Source organism: Apiospora kogelbergensis, assembly GCF_038363985.1.
Source record: "Apiospora kogelbergensis strain CBS 113332 chromosome Unknown utg000003l_segment0_segment0, whole genome shotgun sequence".
NCBI classification, from domain to species: domain Eukaryota; kingdom Fungi; phylum Ascomycota; class Sordariomycetes; order Amphisphaeriales; family Apiosporaceae; genus Apiospora; species Apiospora kogelbergensis.
The window spans coordinates 1,004,921-1,029,763 of record NW_027117420.1 but is presented as its reverse complement, the minus strand read 5'-3'; the positions used below and the strand labels follow the sequence as shown (position 1 = coordinate 1,029,763).

The following is a 24,843-nucleotide window of genomic DNA, read 5'->3' as shown; positions in this document are numbered from 1 at the left end:
CGACTCGCGCCAACATGCAACCCCTGGCCCTGAGCTGATCAGAACTTGTTTCAAGTACAGCGAACGGTTATTAACTGCCACGACAACACTGGGGACTGGGAATCATGTTGGGTAGAACTATCGAAGACCTTCTTTTGTATTTAAATAGACAGACAATCCTTCCTACCCGAGAGACATACCGGCCCCATACAGTTCCATTATATCACACTCTTTGATACCAGAACAACCACCTCGGTATCGTTTTTGTCCTCCGCCATAACAATCTTATATACGATGCCTTCCCACAACATGCACGCCCTTGGCGCCATGGCGATGAGCCTCATTGCACTGACCTCGGCCTCTCCCGCTCCCGCGGGCCTGGCCACTTCCGCCGCTGCCCAGACTGGCCAAGGCACCTGGTACGGCGAAAGCTGTGGCGAAGAGCCCTGCTGGCAGAAGGGCCCCTGCGCCTTCGTCGACTACGTCCTGCCGTCGGGGATTGACGGCTCGACCTGCGTGTCCGAGACCATCTGGGACAACGCCTACCACTGCGGCGGCTGCGTGTCCATCACGTACCAAGGCAAGAAGAAGATTGCCATGGTATGTGTCATGCACCTGTTCCCTCGGACTAGTATACTAATCATAGAATTGCAGATCACCAACAAGACGGGCGGCAACGCCCAGCACCTCGACATGAGCCCCGACATGTTCTCGCAGCTCGCCGACAAGTCCTTGGGCGAGATCGGCATCCAGTGGGAGCACGTGCCCTGCCCCATCGCGAGCCCCCTTCAGGTGCGCATGCACGGCGGTGCATCGCAGTACTGGTTCGCAGCGACGGTGGAGAACGCCGTGTACCGGACGGCGAAGATGGAGGTGTCGTCGGACCAGGGCGTCACCTGGAAGCCGACGACGCGCGACGTCAACAACTTCTTCAAGCTCGAGGGCAACGGCGGCACGGGCTCGGCCACCGCCTGGGTCCGCGTCACGTCCGAGACGGGCTCGCAGGTCGTGCTCAAGGATGTGCAGATGAAGTCGGAGACCACCACCAAGGCCGGGGAGAACTATGCCTGAGAAGCAAGCAACAAGACTCGGAAACTGATGACGAAGCATTTATGATCAAACGCAGGACCTTGCTAAATTTCATGTACATATTTAATTAACCATGAGTTGTTCGGCACCACCATTCGGCCTGTTTCCCAGACTGAGAGAATTAGAACTCACAAACATTTGCCATGGCATCTGCCCATGACTTCTGGATATGCACTCGCTGTGAGTACCTGACCACATTTGCAATCTTTAGCGCCGGCGTTAAGCACTAACGGGGACCGCCAAGCCCCCAGGACGATCTCGCAGCCGCAGCCGAAGCCGAAGCCGAAGCCAGAATACCACCAAGCAACCCAACAGGCTGGTGGTGAACGACCCACCACCAAGAAAATCTCCACTGGGGCTTGACCGACTGAGCGATTGATCGGACTTCACCTGTTTCCTCCTTCCTACTGCTTTGCTTTTCCAAGGACCCGAAATACTTCGCATTAGCAGCTATGGACGAGACGAACCCTTTGCTCCCCGACACGACGTTGGAGCGTGTTCGCGAGATCGAGGATGCGCGGGACGACGTTGTCGAATTCGACTCCAGCGGGGACGCCGAGAACCCGCTGGAGTGGGCGCCGGCCTACAAATGGACCATTGTCGGGCTGCTCGCCTTCATGGCATTCACCGTGTAGGAATACACCACCAAATCTCTATGGGCCGAGAATATGACCGGATAGCTAATATTTATCGTTTGGCGGGTGCAGGACCTTTACGTGCATCTCGGTGGTTCCCATTGCCACGCGTATTACCACCGACCTGGGCGACCCTCGCAAAGCGTCCAGTGTCCTATTGGTCACCATCTGGGAGCTCGGCGAGGCCGCGGGGCCCCTTTTGATCGGCCCCCTCTCCGAGCTGTTCGGGCGTTATCCCGTCATGAATGCGGCCAACATAGGGTTCATCGGGGCCACCGTCCTAGCCGCCCTCTGCCAGAAGGCACCGCTCTTCATCGCCGCCAGGGCGCTCACTGGATTGGTCGTCGCGACCAACGTGCTGAACCCAGCCATCGTCGGAGATATGTTCATCACGGAGCAGCACGGGTCCGCGATGAGCTTAGTTCAATTGGCGCCCATCACCGGCGGCGCTATAGGACCCCTCATCAGCGGCGCCATGGCCGAGACCATCGGTTGGCGCTCCGTCGTATGGCTAAGCGTGGGGCTTGCTTGCATTTGCGAGTTGTTTCTCCTGACCTGCTTCAGAGAAACGTACAAGGTGCCCATCTTACGACGGAAGGCAGCTAGATTACGGAAGGAGACTGGCGACAAGGCTTTGCGTACCGCCTTCGACCTCATTGGAGAGGAGCAGGGTACTCGCAAGCTGTGGGTCGCTATGACGAGACCTGTGGTTGTCTTTATTGACTCGTTCGTCTTGCAACTGATTTCCCTATTCGGGGCCATGACCTTCAGCTACTTTTACGTATTCTCGACGACCTACCCTGACATCCTCATGCAGACTTACAATTTGACGTCTGCCCAGACCGGATTGTCTTTCATCCCTCTCAGTAAGCTGATTTTGACCCCCCTCTGGCAATGGCGCTTTGCTGACGTGACACAGCGGGTGGTTCAATCGTCGGTACACTGGTATGCAATTCAGTTCTTGACAGAATCTACATCATGCTTCGTGATGCCAATAACGGCGTTGGTCGGCCTGAATACCGATTGCCAGTTGTCATTGTCGGCGCCTTCGCCCTGCCACTGTCATTCACGATCTACGGATGGGTTCCTGAGCTGGGGCTGCCGCTTTGGGTCATGCTAACCATATCTGGGATCTTCGGGTTTGCCATGAACTTTGCTTTCATGCCAGTATTTACCTACGTGGTGGATGCATTCGGTCTATATTCTGCTTCTGCCATTACTGCCCTCATCGTAACCCGCTGTGTAGCTGCGACGTTCTTTCCATTGGCTGCAGTGTCGCTGATCAAGCAGCTCGGCTCTGGGTTCGGGTGCTCGGTGCTCGGTGCCATCGGTTTGGCATTTGCCCCAATCCCAGTGTTGATTTATTTCTTTGGCCCTGCGTGGAGGCAACATTCCAGGTACACCAAGGGAGGCAGTGCTTGAAGCATTGTTTGATGTTCCCTGAGACGCCCGATGTCAGCCTACTCGTGCACCAATTTGAGGTGAATTGCAGATATGGCAGTTCCAGATTCGCTGCGAAATTTTCGCCGTGAGCCACCCCGTTTTGCCAATGCGTTAGATCAGATCCGTCAAGCTGTGACAGGATGGGGACCTCAGCCTAGCGTTTTTCTTTTCCAACGCTCGATCCAACAGCGGTTAAGTCAACCGATGTCGTTCAAACGGTCAAATTGTCCCCCAGCCTGAGTGGGATCCTCCCCCAGAAAAGTCGCAGCCACTAAGTTGACGCCGATGTATAATTGATACGTACTAGTTCGTATTGCTAGACGCAAGCAATTCAATGTGTTTTGTATTTGTGGTGACGTGAGATACTAGCTGCACAGCAAAACTGATCGAAGAAGGCGAGACAGAAAAGAGTGCAAAATATAGTTGGATGGGACACATGACTTGTGGGGTGCAGAAACAAGCATGTTCTGTCGGACAACAACACGCTGGGTCAGTAATCTGGGCCCGAATCCAACAGCAACATGTCTGGTTTCTCGTTTAGGGCGAGGTCCCAGCAGGAGAAGAAGGAATTTGGGCAATGTGCAGACATTTGTGGTGTCGATGGTTCGTTCGCATGATTTGTCGAGGATGGGCCTGCTATGAAGATCAAGAATCTCATAAGACCTGGTATTGGACATTCCAAAAGACAGCCCTGAGAGGGTTTGTGCTCTATGTGTAAAGACAGTGCGCCTCACTTCCGTCGTATCGAAAAGGAAGCAACGTCCACGGCAGCCGGGAAACGGCATCTAAGCTCGGTAGGAAGCCACGACTCCTTCTCCGGGCTCCAGAACAGAGGGGTGGATGGGCAATATGCGCAGAGGCTACCATGTATATAGCAGAGCATGACTATGAGCTGTAGGAATCTGTGAGCCAATACAAACACATGTGACATACTTTTGAAGGAGGGTTGGTTGGAGACAGCTACCGGGAACATGTTGTGATGTGAAGTTGAGATACAAAGACCTCGCAAATCAAAACTTATATGACCACGTGTCAGAGATACCTTTCGACGAGACAGGACAGGGGTGGAGAAGAAATATATGGGTGTATAATAGTTGAATTGGCGCTAGCTCGTTGGGTTACAGGAGATACAGTTCTCGTTTGAATCGACAGTCCTTTGGTTGCGGTTAAACTCTATCAAGCAAAAAAGGGGAGTCACAGGCTTGACCTCGGCCAGGCCCGACACTTGAGAAGAAGCAAAGTTTTTCATCAGCTATATAAATCTGGGCATTCTACCCGCGACTGTCTCCTCTGCACCACTTCGTCCCTTGTGTACTTTTCGTCAGTCATCAACTGCTAGGTCAGAGCCTGCTTCACCAGTCATACTAGGGTTGATCAATTTCAGGTTACTATTCCCTGATTAGCAACATCCTCTCCTGCCCAACATGACCTCTAGATGTCAGAAAGGGACCACAGAATCCCTGAGCATATCACGCAGACCAGGTCCTCCCAAGGGAGCTGATGGTGGGTTTGCGTACAACCATATCCGCGAGGATCATGAACATCCTTTCTGCTCTAACGAGACTGTCCCTCGAGTATCAAACAAAAGGAATCTTGGGGATTTTATTTACCATGATGAGATGGGCAAGCTTAGTGTCAACGCAGAACAATGGCTCAGTGCATTCGCCCGAGGGGATGACGGATATCTCGCGGTCGTTCTAAGCCAAGCGAGTGGACAAATGGACCGTGTCTTTCGGGCGCCACTGATGCTGAAGACGCCGAAGGTCGTCGATTCAGATTGGGGATGGCATCCTGAAACCCCTGGAACCGCCATCGAGCTTATGTGGTATCTATCCAATCGCGCCTCCTTCGAATTCCAACAGGCCAAGAAAAGGGAATTTTATCTCAAGGAAATCAATCATCAGACGCTGGAATCTTGCTGTGATAATCTACGCAAAGCAGTGAAGGAGTGTAAAGCGTGGTGTCTGTTCAAAAAGGACGAGGGCTGGCTATTCGACAGGCCGTACAGCGAGCTCTGGAACAACCAATGGTGTCTCAACAAGTCCAAAACAGCCCTAGCTACTCCCCCAGCTACACCGACGATAGCAGGTACACCGGTGGCTGCAAACACTCCGGTGGACGTGATTACTACATCGGTCCCAGCAACAACCCAGGCCAGGAAACCACTTCCGACTGGACCCTCCAGGCAAATAAAACTCGGCCAAAAGCGTAGCAGGTCGAAGTCACCATCGTCGGCACCCTCGAAACGATTGCCAGAGATGGGCACTTGGAGCCAACCAGTAAAGGCAACCGAAAACCACAAAGATACGGCGCCGTCGCAACCGGGTGGAGGAGTTAGCGATGCCATTGTTCCTTCCAAAGCCAACGCCAAGGTTACAGGTCTGAGCAGCAAGACCGCAAGGGAACAGGCCAAAGGAGCCAAACTCGATGACGATGCTTTGGGACAAGATGCCATTCACAGTTGCGCGGCCTGCGCGAAGTCGGAATCAAAAAGAAGTGCAGAGTGGCCAAAGACCGATTCGTCATCACCTTCGACAGTTTCAAGTGCAACAACTGCATCAGTGGTAAGCTGGGTAATTGCTTCACTGTTGATAATCCAGGCGCTCTATACGCGCAGGAGACCTTGGAAGCAATGAAGCTTCGCCAGGCTTCGAGGAGGCGCAAGGATGAGGGTCCGGGACAAAAAGGCGGTCCCTCAATTGCTCTTGTTGATGTGGCTCGGGAATGAAGATGGTACTTGTTCTTTTTCAGTGCCATTCCTCTCTGTTTTGGGATAATAATATCTACACACCTACCATGAAATGCGCTTCCGCAGTAGTTCCATGTGGCTGTAAATGGGTTCACGTTAGAGAAATGGCTACTGCAGCCGCGGAATTGGTGTTGCACAGCGGCAGTGGCGGGGGCAAAGGCAGTTGGTTTCCTTCAACGCCAACTTGAGTGCCTACGCACCTCCATGATCCAACATTGTCCCAAACTCGACAAAACACTGTGAGCAAACGCCATCTGTCCGGGGCAGACTGACCCATAATGGAAAACAACGCCTCGAAACCCGTATCATTACCCCGCGATAACCCCACGCAGAGTTACTGGCAAGATCCCTCAGACGAAATTGCCAATATTCGCACTACCGTGAACCTGCCGGAGTCCGCCGACGTCGTCATTATTGGCAGTGGCATGACCGGCGCCGCCATCGCCTGGAATCTACTACAGAACGCCACTGATGGAACCCGTCTTCGTGATGTAGTCATGCTCGAGGCGCGGCAAGCGTGCTCGGGCGCAACGGGACGCAATGGTGAGTGAACGAACATCTCCCGCCCAGCCCTACCCCAATCCCCCACCTCCAAGCGCCGCTGCTGAGCGTCGGCCCAAACATTGCCATTAGGCGGCCACACCAAGGCAGCGTCTTACCGGACCTTCCTCCACCATGCGAAGGAACACGGTACCGACGAAGCTGTCAAGGTCGCCAAGCTAGAGCTCGAGAACATCCGCGCCCTCCATGCCTTTGCGCACGAGCATGCGATTGATTGCGACTCGCACCCGTGCCAGACGGTAGACATCGTCTACGACGCCGCCCAGTGGAAGGAGGACCAGAGGGCCGTGCAGGCCATGCGCGACGCCATGCCCGGGCACCCGGCCTCCGAGTACCTCCTCCACACCGATGGCGACATTCGCGACAAATTCTACTGCGGCCATGGCGGCGACGAGGACATCGCGGGTGGCGTGTCTTACGAGGCCGGCAGCATGAGCTCCTACCGTTTTGCCATTGGTGTGCTGAAGATGTGCCTGGAGGGAGACCTCAATCTACAGACTAACACGCCAGTTCATGGTCTCGCGAAAACCACAGATGGCGATGGCGATGGCGATGGCGACTATTGGAGGGTCGAAACGACCCGCGGCACCATAAACGCGCAAAAGGTCATCCTCGCTACAAATGGCTACACAGCGCACCTCTTGGGCCAGTTTCGAGGGGTCATTGTTCCGCTTCGCGGCCATGTGACGGCCCAGCGGCCTGGCCAGAACATGCCGCAAGACGGGCTACCCGTGACTTACAGCTTCATTCACGGTGACTCATATGACTACATGATCCCACGCCCGCCTGGATCGCGTTTCGCAGGCGACATTGTGATCGGTGGTGGCCTACATAACATGTCTGATGGTGGAGCGTCGGAGTACGGGAACACCGACGACACAGTTTTCAATGGGGTGATTGCCGAGAACCTCCGCGAATGCCTCCCGAACTACTTTGGCAATAGTTGGGGTGAGGACCACGGCGAGGGGCGAATCCGCCGTGCTTGGACCGGTGTTATGGGGTACAGCCCAGATGGCTGCCCATTCGTAGGTGCCGTGCCCGGTGTCGAGAATCTATGGATGTCAGCAAGCTTCCAAGGCCACGGCATGGTCTTGTGCTGGATGTGCGCCAAGGCGCTGACAGCCATGATAGATGGCCGGGATGATAATGAGTTGGATCAGTGGTTTCCTGATGCGTTTCGGGTTAAGGAAGATCGGCTCAAGCAACCATTTCGGGGAGCACTGCATGTACAACCGGCAGATTCTTGACACCCTCAATCAGTGCCTCTAGCTTTTCAAAAAGAACCCACTGTTCTATCCCTCTCCCCCGCACTATGACCAGTATGTAAGGGACTATCTCCAACACGTAGTGATTCGCAAGAGCTTTACAGTGATCTGGGTTACCCCACGCCGGGGACTTGTCCCGATCTCGAGTTCGGTTCAAATGATCGGGACGAGTGGGGGCGGGGAGGGGGACGGACAGCAAGGAGTCGCGCCTTTGCTTGGTCAACTCAACAGACATGATACAGTGAAAGCGTCGCAATATTGGTAAGGGGACTCGTCATTTGTACGACTTACATTTCTCTTGACTGGGCTGCGAATAGTACACGATCGAAACACCACAATGGGGAGCGCCACAGAAAAATTTCGGATCGTCATAGCGGGTGGTGGCATCGCTGGTCTGGCAACGGTTGGTTCACCTGTTTCCAACGGCTTCATGCGGTTTAACAGGACAGCACTCATCATTCTTCAAATCTAGGCAATTGCTCTCAGAGCGCCAAACCGCCAGATCACGGTTCTGGAGCGCTCGCGCATGCTCGGAGAAGTCGGCGCTCTGATCTCGTTGCAACCCAATGCCACGAAGATCGTCGAGAAATGGGGCATCGACAAGTTTCTCGAGCAGGCCGAGCCAATGCCAGACCGCACGTTCCGTATTTACAATGTGGAGGGCCAAATGGTGCGCAAAATGGCACTAGAAAAAGAGACATTCGGCGCCGACCGGATGCTCTACCACCGCCAGGATTTGCACAAGGGTCTGCTAGACGCGGCAACGAGTCCTGATCTCCCAGGGCCGCCCGCCGTGGTGAGAACGTCGAGCCCCGTGGCCGACTGCGACCCGGAAGCTGGGACAGTCACGCTACAGGGCGGCGAGACGCTCGAGGCGGATTTAATCGTTGGCGCGGACGGCATTCACTCCGAAGTCCGGACCGCAGTGCTGAGCGAGGAGCGAAGGGCCATACCTACGGGCATTTCCGCATACCGCTTACTCATACCATTCGAGAACTTGAAAGACCTAGTTCTTCCCGAGAAGATGATCGAGAGCAAAGCGATCGAAGGGTCGACAACGATGATCATGGGCCACGATAAGCGCGTCATCATGGGGCCCGGGCGCGGCGGCAAGGTGTTTGGGGTTGTGGCGCTCGTACCCGATGAGAAGATGAACGAGGAGTCGTCAACTTCGTCGTGGGTTGAGGCCGGCTCGCGGCAGAAGCTGATGGAGAGTTACGCCGACTTCCCTGATTGGTTGAAGAACATATTCGCGGCGGCACCCGACATCGCGCTCTGGCAGCTGCGCGACATAGACCCGCTGCCAACTTGGACCAAAGGACGCGTCATTCTCGTGGGCGACGCGGCACACGCCATGCTGCCAACGCAGGGGCAAGGGGCCTCGCAAAGCGTGGAGGATGCCGAGGCGCTACGGGCTTTCTTCAAGAATGTGCCTGCAGCGGGAACTGGTTCAAGGCCAAACGCCGACGAGATCACGTCAGCGCTGCAGTCGGTTTTTGCGGCGCGATACGAGCGCGCCAGTCTCATCCAGCTGTACTCCCGTCAGCAGGCCAGGCCGGCCACTGACGGCAAGACTTCCAACACGGTCACACTTGACCCCGCTCAATTCATGAAGTACAACTGCGACTACGAGGGTGCAGAGGACTGGCTAGCGAGGCAACGGGCGAAGTCATCAGAGTAATTCATGATCGTCCCGGCTGGGAACACTCACCTAAACTTGGAACGGGCAATGTTTTTTGTAAACAAAGGTGGCTGGGGGAGGACATGTAGCACTACAGTCTTTGGACAAGGCGCGAGGGAAAACAAATGAGCGTGATAACTCAACCTGCTCGTGTCCGAAGCGGATGTCGACCTCATATCGTGGTTGTTGCATTTGTATTACCAGCAGTGATGGGAAGAGCCAGGCAAACAGGATAAGACAGTGGTCTGCTTGACACGACATCATAATTGGTCTATATGGTTGGCTCTCGATGCTTGTGTGACCTCCGACCTCACCATATACACGACACCTCGTATGCCACATGTGTAACTTCTTCCGAAACACATGACAAAGGCCTAATGCAAAGATCCCAAATTCTAGTGTCTCGCCATGTCAAACATACCAAACCTGGATGCATCCGAAGCAGCCGGTGCTGCCTATTAACCTACCTGCCCTGCAAACAGCGAGAGCCAAGCAAGACAAGTTGCCGAAACAAGTTTGCCGTCCAGCCTCTTAAGTTCCACTGAACTCACTCCCCTCTTTTCCAGGATAGTTATTGTTTTCTACCGTATTTAAGCTTTCCTCTTGCCCACTGAAGGTTTATAACTTGGGAAACACAAGTGAGAAGAAAAGAAAACCTTGCACCCAAGCTACCAAGCTTACAACAACCCCTTTATTCGTCCAACCTTGCTAAGACGTGCAACTCAAAGCGTGCGACAAACTCTCCGAACGCCACAGTGAGCCTACTTCAAAGAGAAGCCATAACCGAGAAAATGGTTGCTCTACTCGCCACTTCCACTACAGCCGTCACCATGGCCCTCGTCCTCGCGTCAGTCATTGGTGGTGGTGTTGCTACCGACACAACCACTTCGACCACGACCTCCGTCAGCACCACAACCAAGACAACCGACACGGTGACGGGCACATCGACAGTTGCGAGCAGCAGCACCAGCAGGGCTGCAGCTCCGACGATGGGCGGCTTGGGCCTGGACGCGCTCGGCGGTGTGGCTGGGCTTGTCGGGCTCGGAGTTGCCGGCCTGGTCTAGAATCGGACTGGATTTTCTTCGGCCACGGTCCAGTATCATGGATGGGTTATGATATGTGGCACGAGTCATTTCGATTCATGGTCATGGGCTACTGTTCGTTTACGCATGCAGACAACTTGGGTATCAGGCATTCCTGGGGGCTATGTGTTGGCAGGTCGTCAAGCTCAGCGCACTAGAACACGAAATCATTTGTCCTTTTCGAGTGAAAAAAGACTTCTCAAAGTCCCTACGTGTAGTGAACACCATGCCACTAATTCCTACGACACTATTGGATGATAACAGTAACACGCCCAGCGTCTTCAGAACCAATAACAAATCGAGCTTCGCCCCCGCAAGCGTCGCACGTCTTGGTGTATAACCAGAGGCAGGAAGACGATGAATAAGATGGCCGAGACCGGCCCAAAAAATACAATAAAACCCTTCTTGTCCCACTCCAGACTCGACCAGTCCCCCATTTCGTAGTAGTACTTGTAGCCGGTCCTCGCCTGCAAATACCAACTGAACAGCCTGACATGCTCAAAGAATATGTCTCGTCTTCGGTGGTTTTTTATGGCAGTTATCGATCCATCCTGTTCTTCTATCGTTGCATAAGACATGCATTGAATCAGTACTTTGGTCGATCGGACGCAGAAGATAGCAATCACTGGTCGCTTGGGGTCAATGCATACCATGCAAATGGCTTCCATTTCCATTCCCTTTTTCGGCGTCGTCCAACGAGGATGACGGGGTCTTCTTCGAGTCGGTTCTCGTCATTCCAGTTGGATGTCTTGGGTACATAGTACTGACAATATGATGTAGGTAATAAAGCGACGTTGGGAAGAAAGTTGTACGAGCAGATAAAAAGAGAAAATGGGGAAGAGTCAGCACGCAGATGGGTTTATTGTTGACAGCAAAGGAGGATTTTCGAGTCTTCCTGTGATACACAGCCCCTAAGGTGGCTTGGTCCAACCACGGATGAAGGAGCTCGCTCATATGGCTGCCACCCTATGCAGTATGAAGAGGTAACATCAGTCTTGTTCAGCCTTGTCATGAGAGACTCACGGGCTAAACAGGTTCGCATGCGATTCGATTCGACGGTTGGTCTTGGCTTTATTATTGTAGACCGAACAACGAAAAGAAGGCTGTTGATTGTCATTTCCTCGGGTTCTGATGTCAGAATGACCCCGGGGCTTGAATGGATGAAATAATTCCGGAGATTTGCTCCGGTAAAACCATGTTGCCGAAGGAAGTGGCACGGATCTGCGAGCATAGCCAGTCTTCTAATCAAATCCTATTTGTATTGCTAAATCCGACGAAATCAACGTGGACAGCCAGTTCCGGTTGTGAGGCAAGATATCTTGAGACTCTCGGTTCAATACTATGTCCGCCAACGGCATGGTAACGGCTTGCAAAACACCTTAGTTCTCGGGTGTCATGGCTTGTCGTGCTGCAAAGCCTCTTGATAGTTCGGAAATGGGGGAGACGGCGGCCAGGGGCCTCCGTTCCTTCAGTGAATGGGTACCCGCACCACGAACAGTGGCGCCACATATTGCTATATATCATTTGTTCTTTGTTGGCTGAGGCGGTAAAGGCGGCGTTATGACTAAATTCCACCACTGTTTTCACTATGAAAGAAAGCAAACAGCGTTGGAATTCGCCAAGGAGCCATCATATCAGATTCGTTGCACTCATCCAACCTCGGAAGGGGAACATCAACCCCGCTCATGACAAGACCACCAAATGCGGGTTCGTGAGTAATTTTCTATGTGAGGGTGGCACTCGGAGTGTATCGCGACTGGGGCCGGGTATAAGGTGGCCAATAGGAAATAGTTAGGGGCTTTACACGTCGTGCGCCAAGCCTGGGTCCAGCAGCCCCTGGTTGCTCCGTATAAGATGTTCCGGCATATCATATCGCAAGTATAAACATTCTCCCAGGCTGTGATGGTTTGTTTCCCTCTTCCACCGAAAGGTATACGAGCCCAGTTACTCCATCCCATAACTGAAAGCACACACGTCTTGTGCTTTGCGAATCAGTCACGATGAACGTCATTAGCAGGGACGCAAACACCGACTCGCATCGTAAGATTCCCACAGCTGATTACAAGCTCGAAGACTTCGAGGTAATTATACATACAGAAGACTCCTCAAGTTGACCGACTCCTGACTCACCACAACTTGCTAGACCACCTTTCGCAATGTGATCGACAATGAGCTCACTACCACGTCCAAGACTCGTCGGGCCGTTGACCCCAGCACCAGTCAGCCGCTGGCCGAGGTGCCTGTATCGACGCAGGAAGACGTCGACCACGCCGTGAAGGCGGCCCAGGCGGCGTTCCCAGCGTGGCGTGACCTGTCCACCGACGACCGTGTCGGCTTCTTGCTCCAGTTCGCGGACGCCGTCGAGGCCAATCTAGAAGGGCTCGGCCCTCTGCTGGGTAAGGAAACCGGTAAGCCCCCGTCAGGCGTGGCCATGGAGCTCTCACAGCTCGGCGGCCTCATTCGACAGGCTGTCTCGCTACGCCTGGAGGAGGAGGTGGTCGAGGACAACGAAGAGGTAAGGTCTTCCCCAGAGGGTCTATGCACCGCGAATTCCACATGGCAGTCCATCACATGAGATCAGTTTCCATTGTCTATCTGTGCATCTGACCTGTTACGCTAATCATCTAAAACCCCCTTGCAGAGAAAGGCAATTCGCCGCTACGTTCCTCTGGGCGTCGGCGTCGGCATCGTGGCCTGGAACTTCCCCATGGCTCTGGGTGTTGTCAAGCTCGTGGTCGCCTTGCTGGTTGGCAACACCTTCATCTGGAAGCCATCACCGTACAGTCCCTACACGGCGCTGAAGATGGGCGAGATCGCGGCCCGCGTCTTCCCCAAGGGCGTCATCCAGGTCCTCAGCGGTGAGGAAGACCTGGGTCCCATGCTGACGGCGCACCCGGACGTCGCCAAGGTCAGCTTCACGGGCTCCGTCGCCACGGGCAAAAGGGTCATGGCCGCGTGCGCGTCGACGCTCAAGCGAGTCACCCTCGAGCTCGGCGGCAACGATGCTGCCATCGTCTGCGCGGACGCAGATCTGGAGACGACTGTACCTAAGGTGAGCAACGTTCCGCTCCAAGCTCACGCAGGCTATCGGGTTTTGTTATTTCCCGAGGCTTGAGGATAAGTGATGAGTCGGCCAGATACAAGAAGCTGCAAGCTGACCAAACACGTCTGGGGGCCCCTGAGAAATACAGATCGCGACCATGGCTTACCTAAACAGCGGCCAAATCTGCCTTGCAATCAAGCGTGTGTATGTACATGAAAGCATATACGACAGCTTCCTCGCGGCCTTCGTCGAGGTCGTGAAGACTTTCCAGGTCGGCGCCTCTACCGACGCGGCCGCCTTTCTCGGTCCAGTCCAGAACAGCATGCAGTACGGAAAGCTGCGTGACCTATACAGCGAGGTGTCCAAGTCCGGATCGAAGATCGCCCTGGGTGGCGAGGTCCCCCTCCTTCGTCCAACAACGGCGGCTTCTTCCTCACGCCCACCGTCATCGACAACCCGTCAGATGACTCGCGCATCGTCGCGGAAGAGCAGTTCGGCCCCATCGTGCCGCTGCTCAAGTGGTCTGACGAGGATGACGTGGTGCGGCGCGCCAACGCGACCACGCTGGGCCTGGGTGGCTCTGTCTGGACCTCTGACACGGCACGGGGCGAGCGTTTGGCGCGTCGGCTCGAGTGCGGTACAGCTTGGGTCAACACCCACTTCGAGATCACGCCGCAGGTGGCGTTTGGCGGACACAAGCAGAGCGGAATCGGCGTGGAGCAAGGCCTGGACGGGCTCAAGGGTTGGTGCAATCACCAGTCGGTCTGGGTTCGAAAATGATAAGCTGAAAAAGAATGGCATTGTATAATCTGTTCATAGCTTGACATCAAACACGGCTGTCATCAAGCGCCAGCTATGCGGCCTCGTTGAAGCTCACTGTCAATTTTGGCCCATAGCCCTTTCTGCAGAACACCACCAAGCCAATACTTCCCCTCGGAATCTTTCCCAATGATGCAAAACGAGTCACGCATCGGCCATATCTTACTCGATATCCGGTAACTGACGAAGCTGGGCATGAGGGACTGTTGCTCGACTTTGCCCGAATCGTCCACCGCGGCCGGCGCAAGATCGACTTGGTAGAACTGGGCCTGAGTCCAGTTGGTGAAGACGAGCATGTGCATTCCCGGGTCGCCGTACATGCGGAAGCTGGCCGGGCGTGACCAGTCTGGCATGACGTCGGCCACAAGGGCCTCGATCTGGGCGCGCGTGCCCGTCTCGACGATGCTCCGGCGCATCTGGGCCGCCAACCAGCTCAGGGGGCGGTCGAAGATGTCGCGCACCTTGGGCAGCATGAACAGCCCCAAGACAGCGTTTGACAGGTACGTGTGGCCCGCGGGCAGCAGGTTTCCCGACAGAATCCGGCGCAGGTTGTACGCGTTGCTCACACAAATCGTCTTGTTCGGCTTGTTCCGGAGATGCAGCGTAGCGTAGCGCGTCCACCACGCCACCAGGACATCACCCTCGCTTACCCAGCACTGCTTTTCTTTGTCCTTTGCTTCTTCTCCCGCAGATGCCACCCCAGATCTCAACTCTTCTATCGTGGATTGTCGCAACTGTTGCACAAAGCCTGCTGGGATGCAAACGATGCGCCCCTCTTCGGCCCTGTGCCACAGGAACTGGAACGCACGCCTGAGTAAATACCAAATCATACACAAGCCGCCCATACGGAACCGGTGATATTTGTGCTCCTCGGTGGGCCGCTTCCCCAGGTCCTTCAATAGATCAGTATCGAAGCCGCAAACGGGCGGGATCTCATCCTGGCGCCCCTGGAGGACCAGCATCCAACCTTTGAACAGGCCCTGGCTTCCAAAGCCCATTCCATCCAGGAGGGAGTGCAGGCAGCTGACGCTGACGATGGTGGCCTTGCGAAACGACACCACGTGAAGCTCCAGCTGGGGCAGATCGCGCCGAATGAAATCATCGAGGTTTTTGGGTGCGTCGGCACGACGTGCCAGGGTGTCGAAAGTAGCCGGATCCGCCACCACGCTGGGCTTGTCTGGATCTGGATGGGTTGGAATCTTGCACCCGATGGGATGGTCCTCGACGTCCATGTCGTACTCAATGTGAGTGAATGTGATAGCGGGCGTTTCCTCATCGAACTTTTCAGGGAGGTGGTAGACCAGCCTGCCGTGTTCCTGTGGTCCGAGGTTAGCGAAACCGACCCGTTCAAATAAAGGGACAGTAAAAGATGATAGGAATGTGCGTTTACATTGCGCTTCAGTCTCGACCCAAGCTTGCACCAACCCTCGCGGCTCACAAGTTCTATCATGGCGTCTCTGAGGATGGCAGGATCGAGGACCTTGTCGTATTTCAACATCAGACTGAGGACGATGTTGGGGTACACCGCCATGCTGTCGAACTCATGGACTGGGATGATCTTCTCGGACGCCATTTTGGAAGAGATTCTGCCTCGAAAGCTGGTGGACCAAGATATTCAGAGAATGCTTTTCTTGCGTTCTGATTCCAAACTCCCATGTAAGTGAGAATTCGGTGGTCTGGATTGAGAGACATTCTGGAATTTCTCATCTACTCACTCGATCTATGGCATGAGTCGGTTGCTGGAGTATCTTTTGGCTTTCCACTAGGGATACGGGAAATGAGATCCCGTCGAAGCTTGGGCTCTTATTCATCCCATCTTGTTCGGCTGTTTGTTGGTTTGTTCATAACGTTTTACTTCTGTATCTAATACCACGTAGTGATATAGACGATCTCATCCAGGAGACAAAAAGGGTGTCCGCTACTATATACGTTGTAGATACTAGTTTATATACGTGTCCAGATATCCAAATCGAGAGCGATCATGATCACACCGAGTCATAAATCGAGGCGTTTCATGGGGTTACTCTTGTTAATATTCGGGGGACATCTCCTTGCATGTCCCTCATGTGTCTGTCGGCTTCGTTTGCTCGAAATTGGATGCCAACGTTGGAAAAGACACCACTACAGGAGACCCGGTGCGTTAAACTCTGACATCCATCTGAATTCACATGCAGAGTAAGTTATTCACCATCTCGGCTCTACCTCACCCCGGGTCTCATAAAATTACTTGGAAATGTCAGAATTTTAGATAGAACTACTCTCTATGAAGCTGGTTTTGTACAATCTGCAGCTTACCTGATTCAAACCATTATGTTGGTGGTGCTTTCCGAAGTCATTCTTATTACGGCGCGAGAGGTGTTGAAAGTATAAAACTCCCAATGCCGCTCAGGGGTCCTAGCGGCATAATCTTATATGATTTGATTAGTGGATGACACCGTTGCTAACAGTGAAACTTTGAAAACGGATGACACAGGATCACAAGATCAAATTATCTTTCAGTTTTCCAAGAATTGGGTCAGGCTTTGGAAAATATCGCTCGCATGCCTTAGGGTGCAATGCACAATTTGGATGACCACAACAATGAGCACAAGTATGCCCCTACGAGAACGACTACGAGAATGACGACGAGAACGAAAACTGGAAGAAAACAAGCTGTTGTGATTCAAAGCTCTTGGGCCATCGAGTCTTCTTATGCAAACGTGAGTTCGTTCGTGTCCGTGGCCTGGAAGGTTTGTTCTGGGCGCACGGGTTCTCACTAAGACTCGTTTCGTTTTGCATTTTCCCAACGCAGCTTTCCGGCGTGGACAACTGTAACAAGCCACGTGATAAAATATCCTGGAAATCGATGGAACGGGCGAATCATTACACTTTAATTGCTTGACCAGTATCATATATGCTAAGCACACTGCAAAGTAATTCAGAATGTGACGTCTAATAAGTCTACGAACTACCCCTTATCCGAGAATCATAACGTCTAGATAGGGGTTGCTTGTACATTTTATCAGTGTGCCACACCTTTCGCATCCTTTCATTCTTTTTTTTGTTCTTCGGTTCAATGAAGGTATAACCCAACAGAAACGAAACCTCATAATTACGACTCTTTAAATCTGCACACGCAATCAAGTGGCCATTATACCCAATGGCCTGAAGACTCTTATACACTCCGTACAGATGACCCCACATCTCATTACCAACTTAGAGCGCCCATGGGCACTGTTACTGCTGGATTATATTACTTATCATCTCCTTATAACCGACTATAACCTATTTACGCACCTCCTTCCAACCTGATTTTAGTCAAGAAAGCTTCCAGACCCTACCAAGGTAGACAGCTAGCCGAATCAATAATATCGCGATTCCTAAGCGGCAGGGCCTGAAATATCTCCGGGCGCGCACTCATGTGATCCGAAGAGGAGAGGCTATCATACTGTTTGGGCCAGCCAGTGATCCCTGTGACAAAGATTGTATTGAACATCAACATGATGCGAATTGGCTTTGACTCCCAGCTGAAGTTGAGGATACAATTTGTATGCCGCATCACAGACTGTAGGGCGAATGCTCACCATTTCAATAGAACCTATACATCGTGGGTGAAGGCGCGTTGTGGCTCAAAAGCCTATTAACCGGGCCAAATCAGGAAAGTGACGTTGAAGCGACGTATCTACCGTTCCTTTAACCTCAATCAAATTTCAGCAGGAGAAGAGCTTCCTTTTACCAGGGGAAAATTGCTTAAAAATAATCATGAACCACGACAGCACGAAAAAGGCGTGTATCCTCATATTTCTAAAGTTCGAAAACCCACCAAAACAATAGGCGTGGCTCCCACGATTCGGCGGTATCTCCGTTTGACAATGGTAAATGTGCAGTTGGAATATTAAAGGCTGCTGCTCTCTCTCCCCCTTTGATTCCTGAATACTTAAAAGTGTATCCCACACCCGTTTCGCATCGACGAATTGGCTGCAGCCACGACGATTTGAACATCACATCATACCCTCCTAAGATCCGGAAAACTTATCGACTAGACTTCGACAAGATGCAATTGCTTAGCTACAATACCAGGATCGCGACTGCAGCGGCGCTGGTGTTCTCAATGTAAGTAGGATGATTCCGCGCCTCGTAGCTTGGCACCCCTTTTTTGTCATTTCCCCGTCATGCTATGCGCATTTCTGCCTCCTACGCCCAAGCCCTATCACCGACCCAGCATGTTGATATCAGGATGGCTAAAATCATTCCTAGCACCGCGGCTTCTCCTACTGAAGACGGGCGACGCAGTATATCTGCTACCCAAATAGTTTACCCCACGACGTCGTGCTTGGGGCTGGGCAACAACATGGCCACGACCACGACTGCAACCGGCTACGGTGTTTGCCGGATGCGGTATATCTGCCCGGAACCAACCAGCGCCTGCGCACCCGGCGAGCCGACCCGGGCGTACCCCTCGCAGACGGTGACGAGATCCTGCAGAACCACCGTAGTCGTGCACCGGACCTGCGGTTGCCCCTCTTGCACGCCGACCCAGCTATACACCGCCCCCACGGACTCCTCTCTTGGTTTCACTACCGTGTTCTTATAAGAACAGAAATAATGAAAAAGGGGGAAGGGAATGGGGAAGGACGGTCGTTGTTCGTAGTTTTGGTTGTTTTAATATTACTAGGGCGTTGGCATTCACTGCCACCTTCATTCAGGCATGTTTAGGTAGTTTAAGGGTTTGCGTCGTCGGATTTTGGAATCCGACAACCCTTTTTCATTCTAAACCATATTGGGTACTTTATTTCCATGATGCTGTTCATTGGGGAAGACGAGAGAGCCGTAAGTGATATAGTTTTTGCTTAACGAAAGTAATGAATAGGGAGTGACGCAGAGTCGCAGAGTCGCGTAAGATGAAGACGAAAGAAAGAAATGATTGGGAAAAGAACAAGGTCTCGTGGTAGAAAGGGTCCAATGTCTTGAACCTTGACTGAGACAGTCCACTTTGACTCCTTTGCGGCAACGATCTTCCGCTAATACGGCTGCTGTCAAAAGCCAACTCTGAACAGACAACCCGATATCCAGGCTCAAAAACGGCAATGAAAGAAAGGTAGAAAGAAGTGCTTCTGTGTCAGTAGGTCGGCTGGGTTGACGCCGGAAGGGGTTGTGTTGCACCAATGTTGCAGCGCTGTCAGGGCGCTAATGGCACCCGACAAGCGCTTGCTGGCCGGCATATGGACGGGCAGGTCACAGGCTGGGCTGCAGGCTGCAGTGCAAGTGCTGAGTGCAGAACTAACCGAGTGCAGGCCTTACAGGCAACAAGGCATTTAATTTGATCCCATTGTTAAGTTTAGCTCAGATCACCCTCCTCATTTGCCAGGGCGTTGCTGCACTGCCTGCCTCCGCCGACCAATCCCTTTTAGCAGTGTGTCAGACAGATTCCAATCGATGCAGACAACTTACCCTCCCCAACTTCCAGTCATCAGCAGCCAGCTACTACACACGTTTGAACACGCGGCTTGATTTGCTACTTTTTATCGTTCACACACTCTCTCGCCGGAATCATCGATCGAACCGAATCGCCCGTCCTCCGCATCGAATCGACGTTACCTAGAGTAGAGGGAGAGGAGAGAGCTCGTATCACACGCATCCTGAATCGGACCTTTAGCCCCGCTTGCGATTTGCGACCGTGTTGGCCCAGGCGTCTACATACTGATCGCCAGTCCCCGGAAATTGACCAAATTGTCAAACTGTCGTCATAGTTGGCAGCTCTAGGACCCGGTTCCAACCCAGGAGACACTTCTGAACCCATCTCTTTGCGCAAATCAACGGAGCACCTTCGTCACCACCAAGCGATAAAAAACAAGCCGCTTGCACTTTGCAACGCCTAGCATTCTCTAAAGCTCCAGTGCCGAGGGCCCGGTGTCCCATAGACGTAAACAAAAAATACTCGTGGAAAGATAAAAAAAGAAGGACACAAAGGCCAACGTCTCGTCGCAATCCTTTCGAGATGACTTGGGAACTCACACGTCGCCGCGTTGCAAGAGCGGTTAATAGCAAGTTCATTTATGGTCGAGTCGTGAGTTCTTGCCTTCCCATCCCTAGACCAACGATGCACATGTCCAGTCCAGTCTTGTACGAATTGCCCATTGCCGTCGAACGTCGCAGTACCACCCGCCTATCTCAATCGTCGACATCATTGAATCAAGCCTACTCTTTCGACCATCGCCACCACGCATCCGCCACCTTTCAACGTGAAGGCTGACAATCTCCTCGCTGCTGTGTTTTAGCCTCTCCTCCATACTATCATATTCTTCATCGAGATGACAATTACCGCGAGGCTGGTATCGAGGTTCAATGCCTACTATGACGAGCGACCAAGTACGTTGTGCCCCAGTCGGATTTCCCTAATCGGCTCTCCGTCCAGCATGCTAACTGGGCCATCGCAGTTCTCACCATGATGGTGACGAACGCCGTCCTCGGAGGCATCGCCGATACCGTCGCCCAAACCATCACGTCTGTCCGCGAGCGTGCTCTCCATAAGAAGGGGGGCATTAACAAGGACGACAATGTCGCCATCGAGATCCACGACCTCGACCGCAAGAATCCGTTTTACGAGCGCGACCTGATCCCCGACAGCAAGCTGCTACCGCCGCCCTTTGACTTTGAGCGCCTCACCCGATTTATGGCGTACGGTTTCGCCATGGCGCCGGTGCAGTTCAAATGGTTCTCGTTTCTGTCGCGGGCGTTCCCCATCACCAAGGCGGGTGCCTTAGGGCCGGCCATGAAGCGCGTGGCCTTCGATCAGCTCGTCTTTGCGCCTTTTGGTATCGCCTGTTTCTTCACTGTCATGACGGTTGCTGAGGGTGGTGGTAAGAGGGCCGTTTCGAACAAGCTTAGAGACATGTACGTCCCAACGTTGAAGGCCAACTTCCTGGTCTGGCCGGCCGTGCAGGCCATCAACTTCAGGCTCATGCCCGTGCAATTCCAGCTGGTAAGTGACACACCTCTACTATCAAACACGAATACTATGAACGAAGCTCTCGTCGTTGAGGTGGATACTGACCCTGATGGTGCCTGTTAGCCTTTCGTTTCCACTATTGGTATTGCGTGGACCGCTTATCTGTCGCTGTCCAATGCGGCTGAGGATGTGCAAGAAACCGCGCAGACCTCTCCACGGGCTTCGAACATTCGACTTTCCTAACGGATTAATGGGGACTCAAACCGTTCGTTTGGCCAGCCCTGGATCTTTGGAGATCATGTTATTCATCATGCGCATTGAGCCGCAGGCGGGCGGTAAAGGACACTTTCTCGGCCCTACTACGGTTCGCGGCGTTACGGGTATCGAATTTATGGAATTGATCGTGCAAGGGCATAAACGGCGTTTACCTCATTTGTTTCTACCTCGCGTTTGTACTTATGACGAAAATGAAGCATTCACCAACATCGCGAGGTCTCGAATCTCAGTCATCCACGTAGATTGTGCATTGATTTTGGCGGATGCGTTCACTCGAATCTTACATTCACACACACACACTCACACACACCGGACAACCGGAATGCCAAGCGCTGGCAGTCAAAGGTATATTGTCAGAAACCGCCAACAGTACTACTGTGTTGCACAGGCATGCGCGAATTGTACTGGGCGTTGTGGAGGATCCGGATTGGGAGGTGAAATGAATCTAGAATCGGCCAAGACAAACCGGCGGAGTCCGACTGTGTGAGTCAAAACCCGGAACAGGAACAAAAGCGCAAATCAAGCCATCCCGAAGGTTCCAATGTTGTTGGGCAGGACAGATGTGGCTGGATGGGAGGATGGCCCTCGAAAATGGCCCGATATACAGTAAACATCTGGCAAGTGAAACTGGAAAGCTAAGAAGGACCGAGTGAGATGTCACGTCACTAAAGCACGGCAAGCTCCAGCGTGAACATATCACCCCACCATGCTATTAGTTTGTTGGCGCGACAATCCAGCAGCGGCGAGGGGAGCGAGGGAGAGGGAGAGGGAGAGAGAGAAAGAATTGCCCCTCCGTCCAAACCGCTGCAGGCCAATCCGTTGGCTGCGTGCATTTCGGATTTCCCTCGCAAGCTGGATATTTCAAGAGACCCTGTCCCTCTTCTTCCGACCCCCTTCTCTCCCTCTAGTTTCCTATTCCCAGAAACAAGACAATCAATCCCATCGATTTTCTGTACATACCATCCATCATGTCTCTGTCAAGCAAGCTCTCCATCACTGATGTCGACCTGAAGGGCAAGCGGGTGCTCATCCGTGTAAGCAAACGAATCCCCTCCAACCCCTCCACCCCGCCATCCCACTTGAGCAGGATATCATTGTCACCATGCCTTGGACCGATGCACTCCCCGTCCGGTCCCCGACATGCTCTACGATCTCAACATGGCCATACCCAGCTTTTGCAAGCATGTTTGAACTGACATGAGCTTCTTCCGCTTTCTTTAGGTCGACTTCAACGTCCCCCTCGATGCCGACAAGAAGGTCACCAACAACCAGCGTATCGCCGGCGCCGTGCCCACCATCAAGTATGCCATCGAGAACGGTGCCAAGGCCGTCGTCCTGATGTCCCATCTCGGCCGCCCCAACGGCGCCGTCAACGAGAAGTACAGCCTGAAGCCCGTTGTGCCCGAGCTCGAGAAGCTGCTGGGCAAGAGCGTCCAGATGGCCCCGACTGCGTCGGCCCCGAGGTCGAGGCCATGGTCAACAAGGCCGATAATGCCCAGGTTGTTCTCCTCGAGAACCTGCGCTTCCACCTCGAGGAGGAGGGTTCCGCCAAGGACAAGGACGGCAACAAGACCAAGGCCGACAAGGCCAAGGTTGAGGAGTTCCGTCAGGGCCTGACCAAGCTCGGTGACGTTTTCATCAGTGAGTTTCTCCTCTTCCTATTGTCCACCTTGATGTGTGTGTTTGTCACGAGCCTTCCTGACTAACCAACCAAAATAGACGATGCTTTCGGCACTGCTCACCGTGCTCACTCTTCCATGGTCGGCGTCAACCTGCCCCAGAAGGCTGCCGGTTTCCTCATGAAGAAGGAGCTCGACTACTTCGCCAAGGCTCTCGAGGACCCCAAGCGTCCCTTCCTGGCCATCCTCGGTGGCGCCAAGGTCTCCGACAAGATCCAGTTGATCGACAACCTTCTGGATAAGGTCAACAAGCTCGTCATCTGCGGCGGTATGGCTTTTACCTTCAAGAAGACTCTCTACAACGTCAGCATCGGTGACTCCCTCTTCGACGAGGCCGGCGCCAAGACGGTCGGCCAGCTCATGGAGAAGGCCAAGAAGAACAACGTCGAGGTCGTCCTGCCCGTCGACTACATCACGGCCGACAAGTTCGACAAGGACGCCACCACCGGCAAGGCCACTGACGCCGAGGGCATCCCCGACGGCTGGATGGGTCTCGACTGCGGCGAGGAGTCCATCAAGCTCTACAAGCAGGCCATCGACAGCGCCCAGACCATCCTCTGGAACGGCCCCGCCGGTGTCTTCGAGTTCGAGAAGTTCGCCAACGGCACCAAGGCCACCCTCGACGCCTTCACCAACGCCGTCAGCCAGGGCAAGATCGGCATCATCGGTGGCGGTGATACTGCTACTGTGGCTGCCAAGTACGGCGCCGAGGAGAAGTGCTCTCACGTTTCCACCGGTGGCGGTGCTTCCCTCGAGCTGCTCGAGGGCAAGGAGCTGCCCGGTGTTACCGCTCTCAGCAGCAAATAGGATACCAAGCTTGTCAGCTTGCTGTAACAGCTGTCTGATGATGAGGTAAAGAAAGGAAAAAAGGTTATGGCACGATCCACTTAGACGAATTGATGCACAAAAAGGAATACACAAAAATTACTCCAGCAGGTAGGGAGGGGAAGCCAAGTCGCTCTCGTTCTCCCTGGTAGGCATGAGGTCGAGGTCCAATAACTATAGAGTGTAACGAAACATGAATATAATACAATGTATACCCCCACAACATACAACGACCATTTTCTCTCGCTCGCTGTCTCTCTCTTCTCTCTTCTATTTTGAAGACTCTGAATCTTCGCCTATCTTTCCGTAGAGTGGTAATCGGAGTCCCAATCAATTTCCAGACAGACACAGTGACAGTATAGCAAAATCACAAGACGTCAACACATATTATAAGGGAATTGTATTGCTAATTGAACGCATCATAGTATTACAATCTGACTCTTACCACATGAAGTAGCTATCAAGTGCAATTCTTGCTTTTTCTAATGTGCATAGTAAGAATAATGGGCGGCTTGAGGACACAACCTGTGGAGCGTGGCGTATATTCCCTTGCTGTTGCATCACACCGAAACTAGCATGACCTTGCCCTGTTCGGGTTATCTAAGATGCTCTCTCTGCGAAGTCTTTCACATTTTTAACTCCCATTTATCTCCTCTATTCCAGGTGCTTGGCCCCTTTCCGGTCGTTTGGCACCAGATTGTGAGTTCAGCCGCCTTGCGGGGGTTTCCGTGAAGATAAGAATGCAAACGACAAGATTGCCATTCTCCGCTGGATCCTGCCCCGTTCGCC

General features: G+C 53.2%; 10 protein-coding genes across 10 annotated transcripts; 9 read left to right on the top strand and 1 right to left on the bottom strand.

The window, feature by feature from the left end:
- Window positions 1–288: 288 nt before the first annotated feature.
- Window positions 289–1,050, top strand: PG998_005048 (uncharacterized protein; the record flags this gene model as incomplete). The annotated part of the gene is made up of 2 exons (XM_066871866.1): window positions 289–579; window positions 634–1,050. 2 exons carry the CDS (start codon window positions 289–291, stop codon window positions 1,048–1,050), a joined length of 708 nt encoding a protein of 235 aa, XP_066731963.1.
- Window positions 1,051–1,520: 470 nt separating this feature from the next.
- Window positions 1,521–3,125, top strand: PG998_005047 (uncharacterized protein; the record flags this gene model as incomplete). Its single annotated transcript, XM_066871865.1, has 3 exons — window positions 1,521–1,699; window positions 1,776–2,569; window positions 2,623–3,125. 3 exons carry the CDS (start codon window positions 1,521–1,523, stop codon window positions 3,123–3,125), a joined length of 1,476 nt encoding a protein of 491 aa, XP_066731962.1.
- A 1,445-nt stretch (window positions 3,126–4,570) lies between these two features.
- On the top strand, window positions 4,571–5,874 carry PG998_005046 (uncharacterized protein; the record flags this gene model as incomplete). Its single annotated transcript, XM_066871864.1, has 2 exons — window positions 4,571–5,710; window positions 5,764–5,874. The coding sequence occupies 2 exons, from the start codon at window positions 4,571–4,573 to the stop codon at window positions 5,872–5,874; spliced, it is 1,251 nt and encodes a 416-aa protein (XP_066731961.1).
- Window positions 5,875–6,173: 299 nt separating this feature from the next.
- Window positions 6,174–7,703, top strand: PG998_005045 (FAD dependent oxidoreductase family protein; the record flags this gene model as incomplete). Its single annotated transcript, XM_066871863.1, has 2 exons — window positions 6,174–6,438; window positions 6,529–7,703. The coding sequence occupies 2 exons, from the start codon at window positions 6,174–6,176 to the stop codon at window positions 7,701–7,703; spliced, it is 1,440 nt and encodes a 479-aa protein (XP_066731960.1).
- A 355-nt stretch (window positions 7,704–8,058) lies between these two features.
- On the top strand, window positions 8,059–9,402 carry PG998_005044 (uncharacterized protein; the record flags this gene model as incomplete). The annotated part of the gene is made up of 2 exons (XM_066871862.1): window positions 8,059–8,124; window positions 8,194–9,402. The coding sequence occupies 2 exons, from the start codon at window positions 8,059–8,061 to the stop codon at window positions 9,400–9,402; spliced, it is 1,275 nt and encodes a 424-aa protein (XP_066731959.1).
- An 830-nt stretch (window positions 9,403–10,232) lies between these two features.
- PG998_005043 (uncharacterized protein) lies at window positions 10,233–10,466 on the top strand (the record flags this gene model as incomplete). The annotated part of the gene is made up of 1 exon (XM_066871861.1): window positions 10,233–10,466. The coding sequence occupies one exon, from the start codon at window positions 10,233–10,235 to the stop codon at window positions 10,464–10,466; it is 234 nt and encodes a 77-aa protein (XP_066731958.1).
- A 2,018-nt stretch (window positions 10,467–12,484) lies between these two features.
- PG998_005042 (aldehyde dehydrogenase) lies at window positions 12,485–14,307 on the top strand (the record flags this gene model as incomplete). The annotated part of the gene is made up of 5 exons (XM_066871860.1): window positions 12,485–12,565; window positions 12,628–12,999; window positions 13,126–13,536; window positions 13,676–13,837; window positions 13,882–14,307. 5 exons carry the CDS (start codon window positions 12,485–12,487, stop codon window positions 14,305–14,307), a joined length of 1,452 nt encoding a protein of 483 aa, XP_066731957.1.
- A 62-nt stretch (window positions 14,308–14,369) lies between these two features.
- On the bottom strand, window positions 14,370–15,919 carry PG998_005041 (uncharacterized protein; the record flags this gene model as incomplete). The annotated part of the gene is made up of 2 exons (XM_066871859.1): window positions 14,370–15,662; window positions 15,737–15,919. 2 exons carry the CDS (start codon window positions 15,917–15,919, stop codon window positions 14,370–14,372), a joined length of 1,476 nt encoding a protein of 491 aa, XP_066731956.1.
- A 4,404-nt stretch (window positions 15,920–20,323) lies between these two features.
- On the top strand, window positions 20,324–21,517 carry PG998_005040 (uncharacterized protein; the record flags this gene model as incomplete). Its single annotated transcript, XM_066871858.1, has 4 exons — window positions 20,324–20,392; window positions 20,604–20,694; window positions 20,763–21,307; window positions 21,398–21,517. The coding sequence occupies 4 exons, from the start codon at window positions 20,324–20,326 to the stop codon at window positions 21,515–21,517; spliced, it is 825 nt and encodes a 274-aa protein (XP_066731955.1).
- Window positions 21,518–22,478: 961 nt separating this feature from the next.
- On the top strand, window positions 22,479–24,036 carry PG998_005039 (Phosphoglycerate kinase; the record flags this gene model as incomplete). The annotated part of the gene is made up of 4 exons (XM_066871857.1): window positions 22,479–22,584; window positions 22,772–22,981; window positions 23,014–23,191; window positions 23,270–24,036. Exons 1-4 carry the CDS (start codon window positions 22,519–22,521, stop codon window positions 24,034–24,036), a joined length of 1,221 nt encoding a protein of 406 aa, XP_066731954.1. The 5' UTR covers window positions 22,479–22,518.
- Between the last annotated feature and the right edge of the window lie 807 nt (window positions 24,037–24,843).